The 22,965-nt window shown below is 39.2% G+C and overlaps 1 protein-coding gene across 1 annotated transcript in view; it reads left to right on the top strand.

The window, feature by feature from the left end:
• FAM135B (family with sequence similarity 135 member B) overlaps positions 1-22,965 on the top strand; it is a 189,035-nt gene that overhangs the window by 79,294 nt on the left and 86,776 nt on the right. Inside the window, exon 3 of the mRNA XM_063408387.1 lies at positions 10,406-10,485. Within this exon, the coding sequence (XP_063264457.1) occupies positions 10,406-10,485 (80 nt within the window). The remainder of the gene's footprint in view (positions 1-10,405; positions 10,486-22,965) is intronic.

The following is a 22,965-nucleotide window of genomic DNA, read 5'->3' on the forward strand; positions in this document are numbered from 1 at the left end:
GTTCTGAGATGTGGGAAAAAAAAAAAAAAAAAAAAAAAAAGGTACCATTTTAAAAGCAACATCTTCTAAGAAACCATTTCATGCCTATCATTTTCATGTTTCTCCTGTTTCCAGGAGTGGGGTACAAAACAAAATGTAGTGTAAATAACCACATCTCTAAACCTGTTTACCCATTTCACTCTACAAGCATTACAAAAGCACTTTAGAAATCTCATGGGACATAATTTTTGCCTTATTCTACTGAAAAAAAATGATGTAATATAAAGGACTGAATTGATCTCAGCTCAATTTATATCTATTAAATAATTCTTATAGTTTCTTGATTGCACCCAGAACAGGTGAGGGTTAATTCTCTCTCTCTCAGATAATCAGAGTGTAGGTTTTTCCAGGTGCTTCAGTCTGAAAAGCACAAAATCTCTCATCTTTAGCTCTTCATATAATATAAGAGCAGATTGGAAAAGGTTACTGCTTGACTGTGAGATTAAATTGAACCATGTTTTCAAGGTTTCCTATTGCTTTTGAGACAAGAATATAAGTGCTCATATCCTTATCAGGGTCCTAATTTTTCTGCCCTTTACTTTCACTGCCTTTCTTTTCCAAAATAAAGCACATTTCTATCGTTTTACTCTTAGTTCACCATTCTACTGCCCACACCTCTTCACCCCTACCTTGCTATGATGAATGAAAGGGAAGTAAAGGGCAAATTGCTTTAAAAGTATGAATATGGGATTGAATAAAAGACAGCATTGCTACCTTGATGAGCATAAATGGGCAAGAGCCCCTGAGGTGAGCATAAAAGGAGATGTAAAGAGAGCTGGTAGGTGCAATTGTCAGAGAGCTGCAGGGTTTCATGGGCTGGAGATTTTATGGCTTGTGGGATTGCAGGTTTCTGCAGAGGAGAGGTGATCTGATGAAACTACAAGAAGCTGGACATATAGAAACAATCCAGGTTGTGGCTTATCTGGAACCAAATAAAATCCTTGCCTAAAAAACATTGCGTGCCTAGTGTAGGCTCTCCTTCAGTGATGCACTGAAATACTTTTGTGGACACTAAAGCTCTTCTGCCAGGAGTTGGGTATATTTTTTCCACATTATGCCCACATTATGTCCACATTATTTCTGCTCTTGAGAACTTCCAGCCCTAAATCCTGGACTCAGGACATAAATATCCATGTTTGATCCAGGGATATGCTGAGCACTTTCTGAAGATTTTGACAACCCATGTGTACTCTTTGCCTGGACGAGAAGGATTCACACCAAGCACTTCTCAGGCCTGCAGAACTGGGCAGCATCTGTTTTTAAAACAGGATTTTATATCATAATAAAAATAAGAAAAAAAAAACAAACAACAAATGTTGCCATGTAATTACAATTGAACAATTTCATCTTATTTGCATGATGCAGACTCCTGGTAGGTGAAAAGTTTGCTTTCATAGACTCGCTGTGTCTTTTGCTGAGAGACCAGTTCATTACTTACTGCACTGAAGGAGGGTATGGCTCAACCTCCTCACACTCTTAATTTTAGAGACCTATCTTCATCAAAAATTAAAGAGCCTGAGAATAAAACTGGGATGAGAACTGTAGAAACTTGATGCGCTAAATGGCTGTGGAGTCTGGGTTGGAGCATTGCAGCTGTCTTTGACCTGCCCTGGCACAGCAGCTCTGGGCATCACAGAGGGAGTTGCCAGACAGATCTGTCACTCTGTGTGCAAGACTGAGGGTTGGCAAAAGCCTTCCTCTCCTACCTCTAATAGCCTCCAAAGTGAGTGTAAGATTCCCTGGGCTGTCTGAGGTGTTCTTCCTATTGCCAAAGAGGTGAGAAAAAATGCTAACAGTGGGAATGGTGATGACTTCTGTGAACAACCACCTCCTGCCTGCTGCTAGCTTCTGTGTCCCACACTCACTCCCTTTTTTTCTGGGCTATTCTAGAGCCTGCCAAAAGCTTGAGGTGGAGTTAGGTCAGAAAAGCTTCTTGAAACAATATTTAATTGAGAAATGTCTGGATTTTTTTAGATGTGTCTGAAATATTTTGTGGTCATATTGTGGGGCTTCCTCATGCATATGATGATGCACATTGTGCTTGCTTGTATAGCAATGTGGTAATTTTTCTGATATGCTCCACAGTCTGATTTATCTGTCTGTTTTCAATCTTAAGTGTAAAATTATCACCTTTTCCCATGCTCTTCTGTTTGAATAGCCAAAGAACCCACCAAAATATTTATATACAAAATAGGGATGGATTTATACAGTGTACTTCTGTGACTCATGCACTTTAGAGATCCAGCAAATATTATTGACTCTGTTAGATAAGTAACCTTATCACCACAAACAAGGAAAATTCTCTGTTGTTTTATGTAAACTTACAGAATTTTTGTGGCTACACATCTGACTTGTTTCACTAAAGGGAAAGGAGAAATAAGTAATGGTCTTCTTGCTTCTTTGCCCTGATTTTCTCCCTATTCTCCACAATTGCTTTTCAGTTTTCACTTTTTCAGCAGGAAGCTAATCAGATAGAAAGCTTTGTTTTTAAGCTTTGGTCCCCACTGTTTGTATGGAGAGTAATAATGTGTTTGGCAGATTATAGATTACTGTTTTTTTCTGGGAATCAGCCTGGATGGCCACAGATGTTTACTCTGTCCTGCATAAACCTCTGGAGTGTCTATCAGGAAGCCCTCTGATGGTAACACACTTTGCACTCCTCTGCTGGGAACCATCAGCACAGGACAGAAATGTCTCTTAAGAAATATCTCTTAATGTTGCTAGAGAGAGAATGAAATTTTTTACATATGAAGACCTTGAGTTCAAAGCCCATGCAGTTAAGCCTTGCAGTGAGATTTGAGCTCTGCTCTATTGCTGTTTTGGTGAAGAAGTCCATCTTTTTCGTTGCCTGTAAGGCTTTTTCTCACTGGCTCCCAAAAGAGTGTGCTGCAGTACTTGGCTCCCTGGAAGCAGTAACACAAAGGAGATTTGCTGATATCCAGGGATTCCTGGAGGATAACTCCAACACTGGTCTGAGGAGCAGGTGGAACTCCAGGCTGACTCATCAGGCTCAGCACACAGCTCCTTTATATCAGCTGTATCAGCTTAAGGGTTGTTTATTTAAATGCAGCCTAACCTGGGATGAAACTTTGAGCCTTGGAGCTGTTCAGGTATAATTCAAAGCAGGTGGAATTTGAATTTATCTGGCTCCTGTGACACTGTTACTGAGCCAAAGGTTTTGATTTCCATGCTGCAAGAATGATCAGGGAGGAGCAATCTGGTCTGTCAGTGCTCCTGGTGGGAGTGATCTGGTTTGGTGGCATGAAGCATCAATATTATCTCACAAATTGCTTCTCTCAAACCAGTGAACCCTTCTTAACCTGGGTTTTACAGTGTTGTTACAAGCCAATTACAGGGGAAGACAAGTAGGCAGCAACTTGCACCACTAGGTGAGAGCTGAGATACTCTGGTATTAATGTGAGAGGAGGAAGGAAAGGAAGGATGGAGTCCAAAGCATCAGTAACAGGGCTGGTACCACCCTGCTCTCTGTTGATTTTGATTTAAATCCTTTAGAATGAGCACTGCCCTGTGCTATGATTAGATCACTAGAGATGACGTGATGAGTTATCTGTAGCAAAAAACATTTTATTATGCTAATATTAGGAGAGGAGGTCTGAGCACCTCAGTGTCAAGAGAGTGAGAGGTGTCAGCAGCTCAGCCCCGTGCAGGGGGAGGCAGGGGCAGGCAGTGTCACCCAGCACATCTGTCAGTGCAGCCAGGCTCCCGAGGGAGGGAGGCTCCAAACACAGCCAGTGAGGTGAGTCACTGCAGGTCAGCAGGGCTTAGTGTGTGTCCAGCCAGAGGAAAACAAAGAAGCCACTCAAATTGTTTAATTTTAAAGATTACAAATTCACAAATAGCTAGTGAAGGTGGGGGTGGTAAATTCATTGCTACTGTGGTGACCCACGCAGTTTATCTTGCAAGAGAGAAGGGACTTGGAGTAGTATGCACTGCCTGCATAAATAACATTGTCCTGCAAATAAAAAGGATCCATGTCTTATAAATCATTTGGAAATTTACTGAGCTTCCCCTAAAAATAAATTGGCTTTTTCATTCCTGCTTCTGGTAGGAGCTCTTTTGATTTTTTTTTTTTTTTTTTTTTAACACAGTCTTGCTCCTTTGCCAGCTACAGTTTTTACATCTTAACTGGATTTATTCATGGGCAATTTATATGTGTTTGTTCTTGTGCCAATGTTGTACTTTCTTGTACCTCAGTCTTCTTTCTTCCTGATTATTTTCCTCCCAATATATTTATAGATGGAGAGGGGATCTGATTGCTCTGTTTTGCTGAGTTAAGTGTATCAAGTTCCTTTAGTTCTTAAAATCAGTTTGCTTTTTCCTGATCTTCCCTTCACAGTGCCTGCACCACATTAGCTGGCAATTTCCATGTTCTCCCTACTTTATTGAAGTCTAAATAAGTTTTTCTACACTGCTCTTCCCTTTAAAAAGGGAAAAACAAACAACCACAAACTAGACATTTACTCAAAAAGAGGTACTGCCTACCCTAACTCAATGAGCCAGACTCAGCCTAATTGCAATAGAACAGGAATTGTACTGCAGTTTCTTGTTTATCCCCTAATTATTCTTTCCCTTAAAATCTACTGTAAAGCCTTATGAATTTCTGAGGCCACGCTCAGGGAGCCAAGTGATGTCCATTCCACTCCCCTTGCAAAATGACTTTTCATCTTCTGCTCTTCTCCAACCCTTCTGTAACTTGATGGATTTCTTGCATTTGTTGTAATTCTGTATTACCAAGTGTCCAATTCACGTGCCACTTCTACCAAGGTTCTCTAAGAAAAATAGCTTGTTGTTTTTGGAGGCAATATCTCATGGCTGTCAGCTCCGTATCACTACCAGGCAGTGCCTTCCTACGCATTTGTGGTGGGGGACCTCCTGTAACTATTTTGATGGCCTTTGCAATCTCTACCTCAGTCTGATTCTCCAGTTTTAGGTAGAGATTTTGATCTCCACATTGTGTTCTGTTCTTTGTGGTTTTTTATGTTCACACTTCACATAACTTTGGAGAGGGACACTCAGCTGGGAAGGGATGAAGTTGTCAGTAGGATTTCTCCCCAAGCCTGAAATTCAGAGAGAGCTACTTACACAAAGAGGCAGAAGCCAAGTCCCTGCAAATGCTCCCACCCAAGCAGCATCCCGCTCTCAAGGCTCTGCTGCTGCAGGGTCCACACAGCCAATGTTCCTCTCAGGTGAGAACAGATTATGCAGACTCTAGAAGAGCTCAGGAGACAAAACTCTGTCTTGAGGGGATGGGAAGAGTCTGGTGAGAATGACCAGACTATGCGGCCACTCCTTGATGAGAGTATTTAGAGCTAGCTGGAGATGGTTCACTGTTTTGAGGAAAACCAGGCACACTGTATGGGCAGGTTGTACCTGTTGCTTCTCAGCATGATTTATGTCATTTATACCTCAGAGTGCCTCACTGGAACAGATGAGTGGTCTTAGCACCCCAAAAGACCATTTTCCTTCTGCCATCCTGTTAGAATCATAGAATGGTTTGGGTTGGAAGGGACCTTCAAGATCATTTCATTCCAACCCCTGCCAGGGCAGAAACACCTTCCACTATCCCAGGTTGCTCAGGGCCACATCCAGCCTGGTCTTGAACATTTTAAGGGATGGGACATCCACAGCTTCTCTGGGCAACATGTGCCAGAGCCTCACCACCTTCTGAGTAAAGAATTTCTTCCTAATATGACTGAAATATGTGCTGTTTGAGTTTGAAGCCATTCCTCCTTGTCCTGTCCCTTAGCAGGGACTGAGGACAGTATTCAGTCACCTAACAGTGTGGATTTCTGTGGAAAAATGTTTAATTTATGCTCAAAATAATTTATGCTCAAAATAGCGTGGCTTTGTCTTATATGTTGGTTTCAGTGCCACTCAGACTGGTACAACAAAGAGGTGTGGGGTGGAGATGTGGAGACATATCTGTGTTTGCTGTTGAAGAAATCGTGTGGGACTCTGCATCTTGCAGTTATTTTATAACATATTTGATTTCCTGTATTTTGATCAGGAAACCTCTCCTCACAATGCACAAGCTATTATGAGTAACATCCAACTTCACAGTGTGGGAGCAAGAACCTTCATATTTTTGGTTTTGCTTGGTTATAAAGTCACTGTTTGGCAATTCCTCCCCACTTAGAAAGGCTTAGAGGAAGCTCTGAGGAGAAATGGATAATATTTGCATGTCTAATGATTTAAATATTGATATGTGGCTTAAAAATAGGGGAAAGAACCCCAACAACCAGCAACCACACAGCAGGTAATGGGTTACATTTAGTTTCCTTTATGGAGGTTGCTTATTTTAACTGGACAATAAGCATTCTTATGAAACTCCAAAAGGATGTCCTTTGGTTTTTCTGACCACCCAAGGTGAAGCTGTTCTTTGCTTATACACTGCTTGTGATATTTATCTCCTTTATGTACCTCCTCTGGAGCTGTTGTTAATGTTTTGCCTGAAACTGTCACTGAAAATATTTTCAGGAAAAGTATTAAATTTTTAAAGGAATAAATTGATAAATTGTGAGCACTAGTATTTCTCTGTAACATTTAATTCAATCTACCAGTTCGAGTATTTAACATTTTCACTGCCCTGTGTGTTCTTTACCAAAAATATCCCTGAGGTGTTGGGGGGATCTGAGGTCCTCTACATCTCTATCCTCTGCCGTTAATCCAACTGAGCACCTTGAGGTACAAGTCTTTGCAATGCTCTCATATACACAAATGAACCAACAACAGGACATTGAGAAGCCTTTTGTGTATTCAGATTAGAAGACCATTCTCTAAAGTCTTTCTTTAGGAAGAATGTATCCAATTCCATGATGATTTATACCAGACCTCCTTTATGTCATTGTGTTATGAAGGCCAGATTTTTTGGCATTAGGTGCCAAACAACCTGCATTAAATCCTTTATTGATAACTGTTTATTGCCATTCTTTTTATTAAGAACTAAAACACGCTTGGTCACCTAAAAAATATGAGTTACATTTTTGGCTCTAATCCTAAATAGTGCAGAACTTGCTAGTCTCTGGACTCTCTTTACATCTGAACCTTCAGACTCAGAACTTGACCTTAGCCTGAGAGTTCCTTAGGTTTCTATGACTTTGCTATGTATTTTTTATTTTGACTCATTCCATTTGAGGTATGAGGTAGATATGCAGGAAGACAACTACTTGTGCCCCCTACAATATCTCTGCCATCCAAATGAATTTACCAAAATTTAGGGGATGAATAGGGAAAGGTTTAAATAAGATGGAAACCTATTTCTTTTATGTTCTTGCATTTAGTCCATTTGGCAAAGGACATAATGAGTGCTGGAACTAACCTCGTTATGAAGTCACCAGTACTGAGATATCTTCATGTGTTTTTGATATCCAAGGCAGTGTTGTCCGGACAATGAGGAAATAAAGATCTGCCCAGCATCCTCCAGGAGCTGAATGCCTCTAAGTCTGCTGAGAGTTTGGACTGCATGGCCATCATTGCCCAGAAAGGTTTTGGATGCCCCACCCCTGGAAGTGTTCAGGGACAGGTTGGATGGAGCTCTGAGGAACCTGGGATAGTGGAAGGTGTCCCTGCTTATGGCAGGGGGTGGAATGATATGAGCTTTAAGGTCCATTCCAAAACCATTCCATGATTCTGTGATTCCATTATATGAAAGTGTCACCTTAGGCACCTCTGTATATTCTCCCCAGCTTTAGTTGGCTCAGTCAGAAGCACCAGCCAAGTCATTGGAAATCAGTTTCCTACTGGAAATATTTAGGGCTGTGTGGGTGGTTTCTGAACACGAGACACACAAAGAGGGAAGGCTGACATTACCATTGTGTGGCAGGTTAGATATTCCCTGAAGGAGCTGCAGCCTGGGGAACATCTGCACTGGAGCAGGGAGTGTGTGAAGAGGGGGGAGCAGCTTTTATGGCCTTTTATGGACTGACACTAATTCCCATCCCCCTGAGTTGCTTGGGAGGAGAGGAGCCTAAAAGACTGAAGCCAAGCCTGGGAGAAGGGAGTGGACTGGAGAGAGGTCTTGTTTTAATGTCTGAGTTTGTTTCTTACTACCCAACTGTGAATGAATTAAATTAATTTCCCCGAAGTTGAATCAATTTTGCCAGTGGCAGTAACTGGTAAGCCATCTCCCTGTCTTTATCCCATCCTATTTTTCAGCCTATATTCTCCTGCTGTTCTGTTGATGAGTGCATATTGTTGAGAATTTGGCTGTTAGCCAAGGATAACCCACCACAATTCTGAGCAGCAAAAATCTAAAGAGATGTAGCCAGACAGTTATAGAATATTACTCTTTGGAGCCGATCTAGTGGAATGGGCACAGGGTAAATCTTGAATATCTGCTTATGGAGGAGTGTCCTGTTACACTAATATGTAATACACCTTTAATACCCTGTTACTGGTATTTGGAAGTTATTAGACTTTATGAGTAGTCCACACAGAGCATTTTTGTCAGTAAAAAAAATGTATTGCATAAAACTATAATGCAAATTCAAAGCATCTTAAGGCATAATTCTTGTACTTGCTTTAGAAAAAATCAGAATCAATATCACTAATTAAAAACTCCTGCATAGTGCAAGAACAGCATAATGGAGAAAAAGATCAGGTAGCTTAGATGTGGTTGCTGATATGTTTAAGTAGATACTGTGTGTATTTAGAATATGAACTGCTTTTAGTTTCTTTTCTGAAAACTAACATGTAAACAGAGAGTTTTCGTGACCAAGCTCTTGACTAAAACAGATACCAAGAAATGTTTAAGGTTGTGCTGAAATTATATCCCAGTTGGAAGGGAGCTGCCAGCTGAAGCAACATGGGCTTTCAGCTGTGAAGGACATGGAGCAATTGCCTCTGGAGTGGTGCTGTTTTGTTTTGTTTTGTTTTTTTCTCCCCATCAAACTCCTTTCTTCAGCTTTTAACCTCAGAAAGACAGATCTAGTTCATTCACTGTTACACACTTAGTGAAGATTTTATTGGTAAGTGTAGCCTGTGAGAGATGTTCATACAGGAGTTCAGAGACATCTTGGTGTTTTCATAAAACTACAAAATGGTTCAGGTTGGAAACTGCTTTTGCATTTAGAGGCTGGGACAAAAATTGGGCCCAAACTATCTGCAAATACTAATGGATTAAAAGAATTTATAAACAAAGAGCCCAAAGGAGGGAAAATCCAGAGAAAGGGAGACTGGCACCAACATGGTGTTACAGCAGGTTAGTGGGAGGTTTGCAAAGAGGTTGAGCTATCCTGAGCTACAATAACCTGGATTAGTCACTGTACTGAACACTGCCTCATATTCCTCATCCATGGAAGTGGTGATGAAGGAAGACTAGGATGGACTAGGATGAGTTTTTCCCTCTGTTTAGACTGAGCTCATGTTTTGGGGACTGGAGCAGGCTCCCCATGGAAGTGGTCCCAGCACCAAACCTGGTGTTTGAAGAAGCGTTTGGACTATTCTCTCAGACACATGGAGGGGTTTTTGGGGTGTCCTGTACAGGGCCAGAAGTTTGCTTTGACAATGCTTGTGGGTCTTTTCCAATTCAGGATATTCTATGATTCAATGTGTAACTTGAAGCAGTGAAATTGCTGGTGTTTTCTTTTTCTGTCCTCCTTCAAAAAATGCAGGGATCCCCTATGGGATAGAAAACAGCCAGAATAAAACTGGTTTAGATATGATTAACAGAATCACAGAATGGCAGGGACCACAATGGGGTCATCTGGTCCAACCTCCCTGCTCATGCAGGGTCACCCCAGAGCACAGGATTGTGTCCAGACAGTTCTGGAATACCTCCAGTGAAGGAGACTCCAAACCTTCTCTGGGGAAATGATTAATGCTAACATTTTCTTGATAAAGTAGATTCAACATGGAACAGCAGAGAGATAACTACCATGCATAATTTGAATATCCCTAGATGTGAGATTAGCACTTTTGTTGTCTTTCCACTGAAGTTGGTGGGGTTTGTTGTTTGTTTGTTTGTTGTGGGTTTTTTGTTTGTTTGGTTTTGGTTTTGGTTTTTTTTGACATTAAATTTTTTGTCACTCCTTGTCTGATCTCAGGGCTTTTATCATAGATGTTTCTCTATGTCTCCTTTTCCTACAGGAGGCCAAGTGCTTTTCACAATCTTTCTTCACTATTCACACATCAGGCCATTGTGTCCACTCTGCCTGGTGTACAATAGAAGGGGTTAGATTAAACCCACTTTAATTAAAGCAAAAAAGCAGAAGAAAAGATCCTGAGCATGCCTGTTCTCTTGAGCACTTTTGGGTGCAGATGCCCAGAATGTGCTCTCACAGAATTTCATGTTGGATCAAGAGGTCACTTCTCCAGCAGTGTGTAATCTTTCATCTTTTCTCTCCAGGTATTACCAGATAAGAGCTGGACTGAAGATCCCATCCAGGATTCCCCACAGGCTGTTTGCCACGATTGCAGGACAGACAGGTAAGCAGGTCCCAGAGGATGTGACGTGACTGCAGGTGGGGTAGGGTGGAGAAGGAGTTGGATGCAAAATTATTAGACAAGTTTTATAAAACACAAACAGTTATATTAAAATCTGAGAAAATCACCTAAAAAAAGGAATCCCAAACTCAAAAGCTGAATAAAGAGATTTCCTTGGAAAATCAATGAATATATAAATAATTTAGTCTAGGTTTGGAAAAACATTTTGTTGTGAAAAATCTTCAAGGAAGAAACAATATTATTTTACAACATATTCCAGTGTAATTTGCCCTTGGTATATCCAGAATCCCCTGGAGTTGCTTTGATCTTTGGAAATGGCCTCAAATTACAGCAGTTTCTGGCATAAGTAGTCTTATAGTAATGAAATAACCTCCTGTGAAGACAGCTAGGATTTTACTTTATTAGGGCAAGAAAACATTCAATGACAAACAATAAAAAAGCCAAACTACTCCTGTTCAGAATAAACTTTGTTTTTGTATTTACATTTTTTTTTTTTTACAAAATAATATTTTCTTCTCCCTCATACATCCTCAGCATCGAGAAAATACTGAAGGTTCTTTGACCTCTTCTAGAAATTCACATAGACACATGGGCAGGGGAGAGGCAAGTCTGGCAGTGCAGTTACAGGATTAGCAGTTGACTTTCATGGTGCTAATGCAATCCAGACTGGGCTCTAATAGCTTTATAGGGCTAACATCAAGACAAGGGATATTTAAGCCATTAAGGCTTTAAACAGTTTCTCCTTGGCTATCTTTGCAAGTACTTCCTAATTGATTTCATAGATCTGCTAGAGAACATTTTTTTTAATGGGACTGAACTTAAAGGTACACAGGCCATAATGTGGGGTTTTTTTATGCCATTGATGTCTCTCAGTATGTAGATAGCTGGGATAGGGCTAATTAAATTGCTCTGCATGTTTCAATAAGACACTCCTATTAAAACAGCATTACAACAAAACAGGGGTGATATAAAATAGTGAATGAACTCCTACCTCACCAGCAAGAATGACTATAAAATAAGTGGAATTCATGAGTTTGGTTCAAAGGAAATATTTTTAATCTTTCCCTTATTGGGTTCATAGGATCTGTGAAAACAGAATATATTTGGAAATGATTATGTAAATTCATCAAGTAAAATCTGTGACTATATGCAGTAATAAAATATACAAAATATGTAAGTATATAAAATAAATAAGAGGCAGTATTTATCTTCCATTGCACGTGGCATTTTATTTTTATTAAATGTACAGGATTTACAATAAAACCTCGGAAACTGACAGCATTAGCCACGTTTGCTTCCCACTAGATGCTTTTAGCAACAGAGGCAAAACCCCCATAGTTTGCAATACCTCAGGAGAGGAAAAGCTGAAGTCTGTACTGGGTAGTCCCTTGGTGGTGAGCAGCCAAACGTGTGCAGAAAAAACTCCATCCATGGCACAGGACTGAGAGGTTTTACAGGAAGCCTTGGTGACCTACCACATGGTCCACAGTTTATCCATATCCTGTGTAAAGTTTAGGAAGAGAATGGGCTGTGTGGCTCAGTCAAATCACAGGAGAGCTGTGCTGGAGGCCAGGGGCCCCAGTGGTGTGGTCACTTATGTCCTCAGTGCTGACCATTAGCTTGTGTTGAGTCAGGGTGCATGAAGAGGAATATGCTGTGAACATGAATATAGTCATAAAAACATATGCATTTCATTCATACTCCTAAGCATTTTTAGCAAGGTGTATTTCCCTACAGACAAGACAAGACTAGTGTCTGTGGACTTTTCACAGAGTCATGCTATCATAAAATTTGGAAAAGTCCTCCAATATTAAGTCCAACATTTGGGCTGAATACCGTCTTGCCCACTAAACCATACAGTGGAGTGACACTTCTGCTTGTTTTCTGAACACTTCCACAGATTGTGCCTCCACCACTTCCCTAGGGATCTTGGGTAAGCATATATATTAATATATGCTTACCCACTCTTTCAGGGAAGAAATTTTTTTTCTTGTATTCAACCTGAAACTCCCCTGACTCAACTTGAGGTAATTTCCCTTTGTCCTATCACAAGTTGTCTGGGAGAAGAGGCTGACCCCCACCTCCTTTCAGGCTGTTGTAGAGAATGCTAAGGTCTCCCCTGAGTCTTCTCCAGACCTAACCACTCCAGCCCCTCCCTCGTCTGCTCCTCATAGGACTTGTGTTCCAGATTATGCACCTCATTTTTGAGAAGTGAAAAGGAGAGAGGGCTTGTTGTGCACAGTTTTTAGTTGCTGTCGTGCAGATTTTGTAGCCTCACAAAATACAGCTTCCTGTCTTTTAATAGACACCATGGCTGAAGACTGCTTTGGGCTTGTGCAGAACCAGTTATGCTCTCTGCTCATTCATGTGCAGCTCATAACAGCACAAACTCCATTGCCCTTAGCACCCTTCCTACAGGGCTGAGTAAATGCAGACATAGCCTGAATTTAAACTCTAGAAAGGCCTTTCTGAGTGGATTTATGGGGCTTTGGCTTCTGGTGCTGTTCAGCAGCGTGGCTTGTTAATGTCACCATGTGATGGTGTTTGCTTGCAGCAGACAGTGGGCTGAGCCTGTGGGACCCAAGCACCAACAGCTAGAGGAGCAGGGAAGGTGAAGATGCCATCTCACAGTTATAATTTGTATAATTAGCTCCTTGGCTCAGTTGCCTTATGACCCATCAAGTGTCTCCCTTAAGATTTTAAGCTACAGTATAAATTTTGGGGAAAAGATTCAGAGAAGTAATGAACACACAGTCATTCATTGAATTCCAGCCTCCAGGCACAAGCTGAAAAACTGCAGGAGCTTATCTTAAAACATGTATTTAAAAACATGTATTTTTTTTTCTCTTAATCACACAAGGTCATTGCTAAAAGCAGTGGGAGAAAGTGCTCAGAAACAGTTAGGATTAGCTGTTTTATCTTGATGTTCTGCACTGTATGAGAGAGGGAAAGATGGAGACCAGAACAGTACAGAAGAGGACACATTAAAGAACATGGGATTCATGGGATAAATCTTGGCAGCATTATTGCCAGCAGAGACTTAGAGGGTGAATTACAACATTGAAGATGCCATGTGCTACCAGCTTGCCTACTTGTTTACCTTACAGGCCAAGGACATTGTTTTGCTGGCTGAATATTAAGAAAAAAGAAATTATTTTGTGTGCCATATAACTAAAGAAATTACTCAGGACTTTGATTTGTGTCCTTATCTCTTTTTCCTCCACCTATAAGTACCACATTACCAATTATCAATACTCCAAATAGACAAATATTTTTGAAAACTTGACCTGAAAATATTGCAAGTAATACAAAGTATTTATGGTTATGCTTATCTTTATTAGACTGTAGAAGTCTTCCATCTAATTTTAGTCAAGTAAATTGGGTTATTGTTTAAAAGTGCAGAAAGCCAAGGACAGCCAAGGAATGTGCTTCTTTCTTGATTTTTCTCATAAAAAGCAGGGAGATAAGATAAAATATTTCTTCCAGACAAGTCAAGAAGAAGTAGCTGTGATTGCCATTACTCGTTAACTCTTTTTATTGGTGATGTAAAATTGTGTACCCACAATTTTATGCTTTTTCATAAAATGGAATACCTGACTTTAGGTGACAAGAAGCAGCATAATTTTAATTGTGGTATGCAAAGAAAAAAATTTTAAAAAGTAGGAGTATCAGAAAATTATAGAGTCATAGAATCATTTAGGTTAGAAAAGATCTCTTAAGATTGTGTTCCACAATTACTCTAACACATTTAAGTCCACCACTAACCCATGTTCCTAAAACAAAGAACACTGCTGTAATCTCTGAACTATACAAGTGCATGATAATCCACACTGAAATCCTTTCCTATAAATTAAATGATTTAATTAAATTAAGTATGTGGCTACCTGTCACCTAAGACATAATTTGAAGGGTTATTTGCATTTCTGATGTGCTTCATAATTAATTGTTTGTGCCTGTTTTTAATAAACAAGCAGTGATCTTAATCTCTTCATTAATGTTTGGCTATCTCAGAGCAGCTCCCAGTGAAGGAATTCTGCTTTGATTATTAAAGAGAAACCTTTTCTTGTAAATGGCTTCTTAATGCAGTCAAAACAAACAGTTGCAGTTAGTTGCTCATTAGAGCAGAGAGAAACAGCACCATGACTTGTGGAACTGTATGAAATTGCAGTCATTACTTTCAATAACTTTCTGAAAGGTAATTTCTTCCTCCATTAAGTGAAGATGAGGTTACTGTTTTTGAAGTATGAAGAAAAGGTGTAGAAATTTATGCTTTAGCAAACACATGGGTTTATTTTCAAAGCTTGTTAAAAGTAATCTGAAAATAAGTAGGTATTTTCTATATAAAATGAAGCATGCCTGATAAATACAAATTATATCCAGAGGGATATAATTCACTGTGAGAGAAGTTTTGAGGATGAATTGTCTTAGAAAACTTAGAAAACTTCAGCAGTGAGTTCCTAAGAGATGAGCCCATCCCTGGAAACATTCAAGACCAGATTTGATGGGGCCCATGGTCTAGTGGAAGCTGTCCTTGACCATGGCAGAGGAGTTGGAACGAGATGATTTTTGAGGTCCCTTGCAACCCAAATCATTCTATGATTCTATGACCAGACATTTCAAGGCTTGTTAATTCACAATCTAAGTAGAACTAATCCCATGACATTCTGAGAGAAAAGGAGAAAGAAACAGAGGAAAAATAATAAAAAGGAGTGAACAGAAGATCTTTCCAACTGATGTGATACTTCCATCTCAGTCATGTCTCAATCATCTTCCAGTCAAGGCCTTTTGTAAGAGCCTGAACGAGAGATGTGGGACAACAGGCAGCTCTGCAAAATGCTGTTTATTGCATAGAAGATGTTACAGCATTTGTGGGTTGCGGGTAACAGAGCCAAGCCTAAAGCTGACAGCTACAGCATATAGACATGCCTGAAGCCCTCTGGTTTTGGTTAAAATGCATGATATAGTTTTCTTTGCTGAGCATCTTATATACATAAAAACCAATCAGCATCATGCACAATACCTTTATATTTACCTATAGCCTATTGTAATTAGTATCATTACCATATTATGTTACAGTTTAAACTCAAAGTTGTTTTTCTGTTTTCTTGTAGTGGAAAATTCTTAGACTATGTTTCTACTTGGTAAAAACATGGGTGTTGTTTGCCTGTGGTATCTTTTGCTCTTTCTAAGACTTATTTCTGCTTGGTGAAAGCATCTTTGGTTGTGTTCAACATATCCTTTGCTCTAGCCATAAAACCTCTTTCCAACTCGACTTAACCTTTGCCTTCTTAGTTGTCCAGTAGCAATTCTAACTTTAGACATCCTTTATCCTTCTATAGCAAAACTTGCTTTAATTTCTATTCCATTCTCAAGTTGCACATTCAGAATCTTCTGCTAAGCATTCTGTAAAACTTTCCTGTTAATCTTTCATCTTCCTTAACAGCCTTTCATAAATGTCTCAAAGAATTGAAGCTGAAAAGTATTTGTGGCTACAAGAATTTCCATTGTAGATCCTCAGCTAAGTTGGAAACTCTCAATTCCCCCCTCCAGAAGCTGGGTCAGATCACTCAGATAGAAAATTAAGTAGGCCCCAGTGTTGGAGATGCTGAACAGCATCTCAACCCAAAACTGAGACCTGATCAGGTCTGATCAGCTGACCAGATTTTGGAGAAAGCCAAAACATCAAGGGTCTGTAAGCACCAATACATGCCACGAGTCTCTTCCCCTGGACAGTGAGTCTGAAACAAAAAACTTCAACATCAGTGGCCACCTGAAGGCCTGGCTGGGACAGAATCCAGCTGTTCATATGCAGAGATCCAACACAGTATTTCTGGTGCTTGGGGCAAGGATCACCTTCACCTTTGGGGTTAAATCGGCCATGCAGCTGTTTCAGACCTACCACTCCAGTCTGAACTGGCCTTCACAGAGCTCTCTTCTCTTCCAGGTTCACTTACCTACCTTTAATTCCCCCAGACAGTGATTCTTGCTGCCTTCGCTCTGATGTAAATTTCAGTCTTGGGATTCCTTTAAAATCCAGCGCTGCTCTAAACACTGGCAAGTCACTTACTCCAATTCAGTGGGTGAATTGCACCCAGACAACAGTTCTCTTGTTTTCTGCATTGATGAAAAACTATGTGCTATTGTAATGTCCCATACTTTACTCAGAGATTTTTGCCACCTGAATTAATATTTGGAATAAATATATGAAGTGGCAGCTACAAAGCTATAAAAACACAGAAAATTAGTAATTGCTTGCACAAGTTTCTGAAGAACAGAATTCTTTTCAGAAATTAATTCTACTTCTAAGCAATGAGTTTGGAAACAGAAATAAACACTATAAAAACTTAGATTCTTTTTATTTTAACAAAACATTAAGCATTCAAGAAAGAAATCTTTCTGCTGATCCCAAGCAGCTCAGTTATTCCATCATCTCAAATTTCAGCATTTCTGAGAAATGAACCTTGGTTTATAGGACAAATCAGAGATTGCATTTATGTTAGGATCCTTTGTACAAGTAAATTAATAGGACATCTTGCTTTTTATCATCACTGAATCTATGCATGGGTAGAGAGGTAGTTTTATATAATTCTTTCCATGAGGCTAATTCAAAATGTCAAAAGGCAAGGTTAAGATAAAGGCATCCTCTCAGAAATGTGCAGCTTTAATCAAAAGTCACACTGAGGGAGAAAACATCCTGAACTTTTTGATCAAGCAATTTTAAAATTATGGTGTCTCCTTTGGAAGTATAACATCTCCATTTATTCTAAATATAAATATGCTAAACATAATATTTCAAAATTAAAACAAGTCTCTTCAAACATTAAATATGAAAATGATTATGCATTGAAGGAGTTCATGCCTGAAAAATGTTGTCTTTGCACTTTACAAGTAGGCTTATTTTAGCCCTGGAGGGTCTCCATGAGTGTTCCTCTGCCATGGAATGTGTCTTTTCAACCTTCAGCAACTGGGCTTTCAAACTTTCTTAAAAGCAGGTTTGCAATTCAGTACATGAAGATAATTGTGACGTGTTCAACCCTGGTTTGTTGATTTCAGAGCCTAACTTTTCGGAAGTCACTTTCTATTAGTATTGGTTTGGTCTTTATTTGTTTTTTGTTCAGTCTGGAACACTAAAGTTTCAATAGAAAGGTACTTGAAACTGGGATGTCAAAATGGGCAAACTAAATAACAAACCACAACTTAAAGTCTGCAATAAGGTCTGATATTTCCTGTTGACCAAGTGCCAAAAAGGTGATAAAAATGAACAGTTTGTAACAAATTATGAAAATCTTGACAATCATCTGTTACAAACCAACATATACATTTTTTTATCTATATCACAGCAGGAGAAAACCCCACTCAATGTACCCAGAATTCTATGCAGGAGACAACCGTGTTTTAACAAAGCTTCTTGAAGTCTGTCATCAGAGCCAAAACCAGGATATGTCCTAGCCTTTCATGGAGCTGTAAATTCCTGTGAGCTCCAAGTGCCTGGAATGTTGGTGCAGCAGATTTAGTGCTAAGATTGCAGAGCAGGTATATTGTCTTTCTAGAGATATGACTGATAAAACTGAAAGTTTGTCCTGCATCACTTGAAGTCAGTATGAACTCAGAGCAGTATCATGTGTAACTGGAATTTCTAATAACTTCATATTTCCTTGAGAAAGGATATATCACAGGAACTATGACACACTGAACAGAGGACTAAAAAACACTGGAAAATTCTGCAGAAGGTGCTCCTGTGCTGGATTTTTTTGTTAGCCTAAGAAATAGGTAAATAGCACAACTGAGAGTTTTCATGGAATCATTTAGTTTGGAAGAGACCCCTGAGATGACCCAAGTCCAGCACTAAATCATGTCCCTCAGTGCCACATCCACACATCTGTTAAATACCTCCAGGGATGATGACTCAACCACTTCCCTGGATAGCCTCCTCCAGTGATAGACAACCCTTTCTGGGAAGAAATTTCTCCTAATATGCATCTGAACATCCCCTGGCTCAACTTGAAGCCATTCTCTTTGTGCTATCACTTATTAACTGGGAGAAAAGAGGAACTCCCACCTCATTTCTTCATACAGTCGAGGTCCATGGATCCAGCCTGAACGGATCCCTTTGTGGAGACTTCCTACTCTTCATCAGATCAACACTCCTGCACAGCTTGGGGTCATCTGCTCTTTTCTGCTGTCAACTCTCTGTTTTTCTGAAAGCCTCTTTTTACATTTTTTATTTAGGTAAACTCCTACAAGAAAGGGACAGGGGTCTTTGTTGAAGGTTGTGATTCACCAATAAAGGGATGACCCTCTATAGATCTAAAATGCAGAGGGGAGTGAGGGATTATATGAAGGAGCATGCAGCATGTCTGGAGCCAGTCGTTAGAGGGGCTCTCCAGTAACAAAGTCCTTTAGTGAGATTACATTCTCATTTATCTCTGTCTCTTCAAGTCTTACTTTCATATTTAGCAGATAGTCCTGCAATAAAGAATTTGCTACACAACCAAGGTGATAAAGTGTCAGCATCATCTGAAATGAAAGACTTTGGGGTCTAGTAAAAAATAAATTATTATGGTTTTAGGAAGTAGCAACTGTATTTTGTGTATGGAGACTACAATTATTTTTAAGATTTTCTTATAAAACCCTTATTGATGGTAGAATATGTCCCAGTGTTCTGCTTGGGAAACCATTAAAGATTACAGATGTTGCAGAGAGTGATGGTTCCTTGAGAAAACAGGTGGTCCGGATTTCCTAGTGACTATGGGATGCAGAACATCTTAAAAATTAGGATTTAAGTATCCTAAGATCTATAGATGACAGTTAGGCATCAGTTTAAATAACAGTTGTTAAGTAAGAAGTCAATATTCATTCATTACAGCATATCTATATATACTCTTACCAGCTAGAGGTAATAATGGTTCTTCCCTGGGGAGGATGTCTTGCATGATTTATAAATTAGCTTTCTAGCAAATCTTATTTCACCAGGCTTTCTATACCAGCAGGAAACAGTTGCCCTGTAATGATATGTTAGGCTATATTCGAAGGGCAGGCAATAAATCATCTGAGTTATGGCTGTGAGATGGAAGAAGCCTTGGAAATCTGTGGCTAAGGGTAAAAATAATCTTATCTAAGTGCTGAAATCTGTGCTGTGGGTGTCTTTACCTAAGCTAATCAACCAGTCTCCCTTTATAGCCAGAGGAGAGAAACAGGTAATTTGAGGGAGTAATTTAACATATCTATTTTAAGATGAGTTGAATCACACCTATTTCTGTCCGTTTACTATAAAAAAAGTTGCAGGAACTTTTGCAGAGAGAGACATTTTCATTGTGCTTGTGAAAGACTTGGCACAAAAAGGCTGTGATTGCAGTTTGTGCCTTCATGTATCTATGCAAATTAGGCAAGTGATAATAAAAGGTAGGAAAGGTGACATAGTCAACACAGAAAGAAGATGGTGCTCTTGTCTTTCCCAACAAATAATCAAAGATGGCATCTTAGTTCAGGATTTTAAATAATGTTCCTGAAGATTTTTTCAGGGTGAAAAAAAGAGCAAGGAGAAGACTCCAGAGTGAGAACAACCGTCTTATTCTTTTCTTAGCAATTCTTTCTGACACTAATAGAAAAAAAATCAATTGCATTATGTAAAAAAATGAATTAATATTTTCCTTCCATTGTAGTGGCACTGCAATTTATTAATTGAAAAGGAAGATGTGGAAGTGGTGTAGTAGTTTGTTTATAAAACTATGACTATATTTTCACCATAAATTTAATAAATGAACAAAAATATCCTGGGAAATAGAAGCCAGGTTTGAATTTTGACAAACCAAGAATTTAATTTGAGGTTCAGCAAAGCATTCTGTGCTATTAACAGATCTCTAGGACATCGCTCTGTGGTCAGCACCTATGAAGCTTAACACTATGTACGAGATGTGACCATAAATTGAAAACTTAGAGAATTTTCTTTACCTTCCAGTGTATATGTGGGTCTTTTAGAAGGATTTGCTTAATTTACTATTCTAGTCTAGGAATGCTGCTTGGATTAATTTCCCATTGCTATCACTGACAGGAAGTGGTCTGAAAAATTTCTGCAGTCTAGATGTTAAAACAGGGAACACACACAGCAGGAAAAACTGTCTTATCTTTAAAATGATGGCACTGCTTCAGAGATGCAAATATTTATATATAAATTAATAACCTTCCAAACAGGTAAGATAAGCAAAAGGAATCCAAATCGCTAGAGACATACACTCTCTAGCAGCTGCCTCAAAATATTCCATCTGAAGAAAAGCAATGTCCTAGGTAAGGCAATGATGCCACAACAAGAGGGAAAGTTATGGATGATTTGTGCATGAATTCTTTTATATCTGGAAAGGGACATTTCAATAGCTAGTCTGAAATGCTCTAAACCTAAGCCATGGAGCTTTAGCCAGTGCTCTGTGTGCAGAGCACAGCTCCAGTATGTGAATTGTGACATATCTTTGTAGAAGTATATTCAATATTAATTTTTAAAAGAGGCAGGTGGTTTGGGGTTACTGTTTTTGGGTTAGGTTTCTCATTTCAGTTTTTTGTATTCTTTTCCATTTTCACTTCAGAGAAAGGATTATCCTGCTTTCTGTGAGTATCTTTCTCATGGAAACAACTGGAACACTCATTCCCTTTCTAGCAGCTGTATTCAGAGACATAGGATGTCCACTCATGCACTTTTAATTAGTATTCATCTGCTTTTTCTTTTTCTCATTGCTAAAAGAAGCTAAAAAATTCAGATACAATCAGTTAGAGAGGGCTTTTAGCCACATAATCCAAGGAAAGATGTCCTTGCCCACAACAGTGAGGTTGGAATTAGGTAAATTTCAAAGGTACCTTCCAACTCAAACCATCCTATGAGTCTATGATTTTACATATGAATTGCCACAATCAGACTGAAAAAAAATGTATTTGAATGCAGCAATTTCAATTTTCTGTTTAAAATTGCCTTATGTACCCATTAAGTGGGAAGAAATGTGTAAACAAATTGATCCATTTAGACAGAAGCACTTTTGCTGGATTGAGATTGTCCTTCAAGTGCTTACATTTAAATTTGATGTTTAAATTGAATAGATGGGTGTGTGATGGATAAAGCTTAGATGCACTGGTCATCCCTGGCATTGGACCATTTGTCCTAAGGGGAAGACAACTGTTTTGCTTTATACATCGTTGCCTGGGATCCATTTTCACAGAGAATGGATCTGGTTGGAATGACAGCCTTGATCCTCTTGCTGCCTGCAAGACCTATCTTGCTCTCTCTCTAACAAAATCTTTGAGGGAATCTTTGGGAAGTCAGTGGAACAACAAATTAGGCAAGCAGTTAGAGGGCTCAGGTGAGTGAGACATCAGGTTTGTGTAACCTGCTGAGGAACAGGAGAACGATTCAGACTCTCTTCATCCTTTGGACTTGCATTTCCTGTTGGTGTGACACCACGGAACCTGCAGACAGTGCTGAAGCTCAGCACTTCCTTTCCTACAGATTTCACACACAGAAGTAATATCTGTATGTTTATATATTCACTTAACTACCCTTTTTGCCTTGAATTTCATACAAAGTTGTCACCCCTTTCAGGAATTAACAGCAAGCTGTATCCTGAGCAGGGATTTACAATTTCCATTGTCCTTGCACTTGCAGAAATAATGGGATGTACTTGAAGCACAATTACAAGCCAAATAGCTCAAACAGGGGCAAGGTTTGAGGGCACCAAACCACACTTAGTTTTTTGATTTCTTCCTTTCTATATCTAGGATAATGTAAATTTGGGTCTGATTTCTTATGTCATGAGCAAACAACTTTCTCCTCCCTATATGTAACCTAGTATTTGTGAACATGACTTAATCTGTCAGAAGCAGATAGTTTCCCCAGTGACTGATGTAAAGTCATGTGTAGTAAAATGCTGATTTATAACTTAAAACTTACAAACAATCCTGTTGGCTCAAATAGATCCTGCTTATTTATTAGACAAGCTGTTGCTTAAATAGTTTATCCTGTTTAATAGATTGGGGAAGAATGTAAGGAAAACCCATGGTTTCACCTTGATTTTAAATTGTATAGCTTGTAGCATAAAAATGATTCAATAGGAAATAGGAACTAAGGAAGTCCAAAATTACATATTTGGCCTTTACAGACAGGTGGTAAAAACTCATGTTCTACTGCAGATGATGTATAACTTATTCTTTGCCTTCCATATCTGTGTGGGAAGTCATAATGAGTAGTAAAATTTGCTACCACAACCCCCTCCACTGGTAAGATCATAAAACTCCCTGAAATTACATGGTGTCCATTTAAATGTTCCTCCGAGGGCTGCATGTAAAGTGGGGAGTTCAGTGGAGGAGTCGACTCACTACATCTTTCTGTGTCAGAGTAGAAAGTGATAAAATCCAGCAACTCTGAGCCATAATTTTTTTACTCTAGTATTGAAAGCTATAACTTTGAGAGATCTATTTCACAAG

The sequence above is a fragment of the Prinia subflava genome, chromosome 1, assembly GCF_021018805.1.
Source record: "Prinia subflava isolate CZ2003 ecotype Zambia chromosome 1, Cam_Psub_1.2, whole genome shotgun sequence".
Lineage (NCBI taxonomy): Eukaryota > Metazoa > Chordata > Aves > Passeriformes > Cisticolidae > Prinia > Prinia subflava.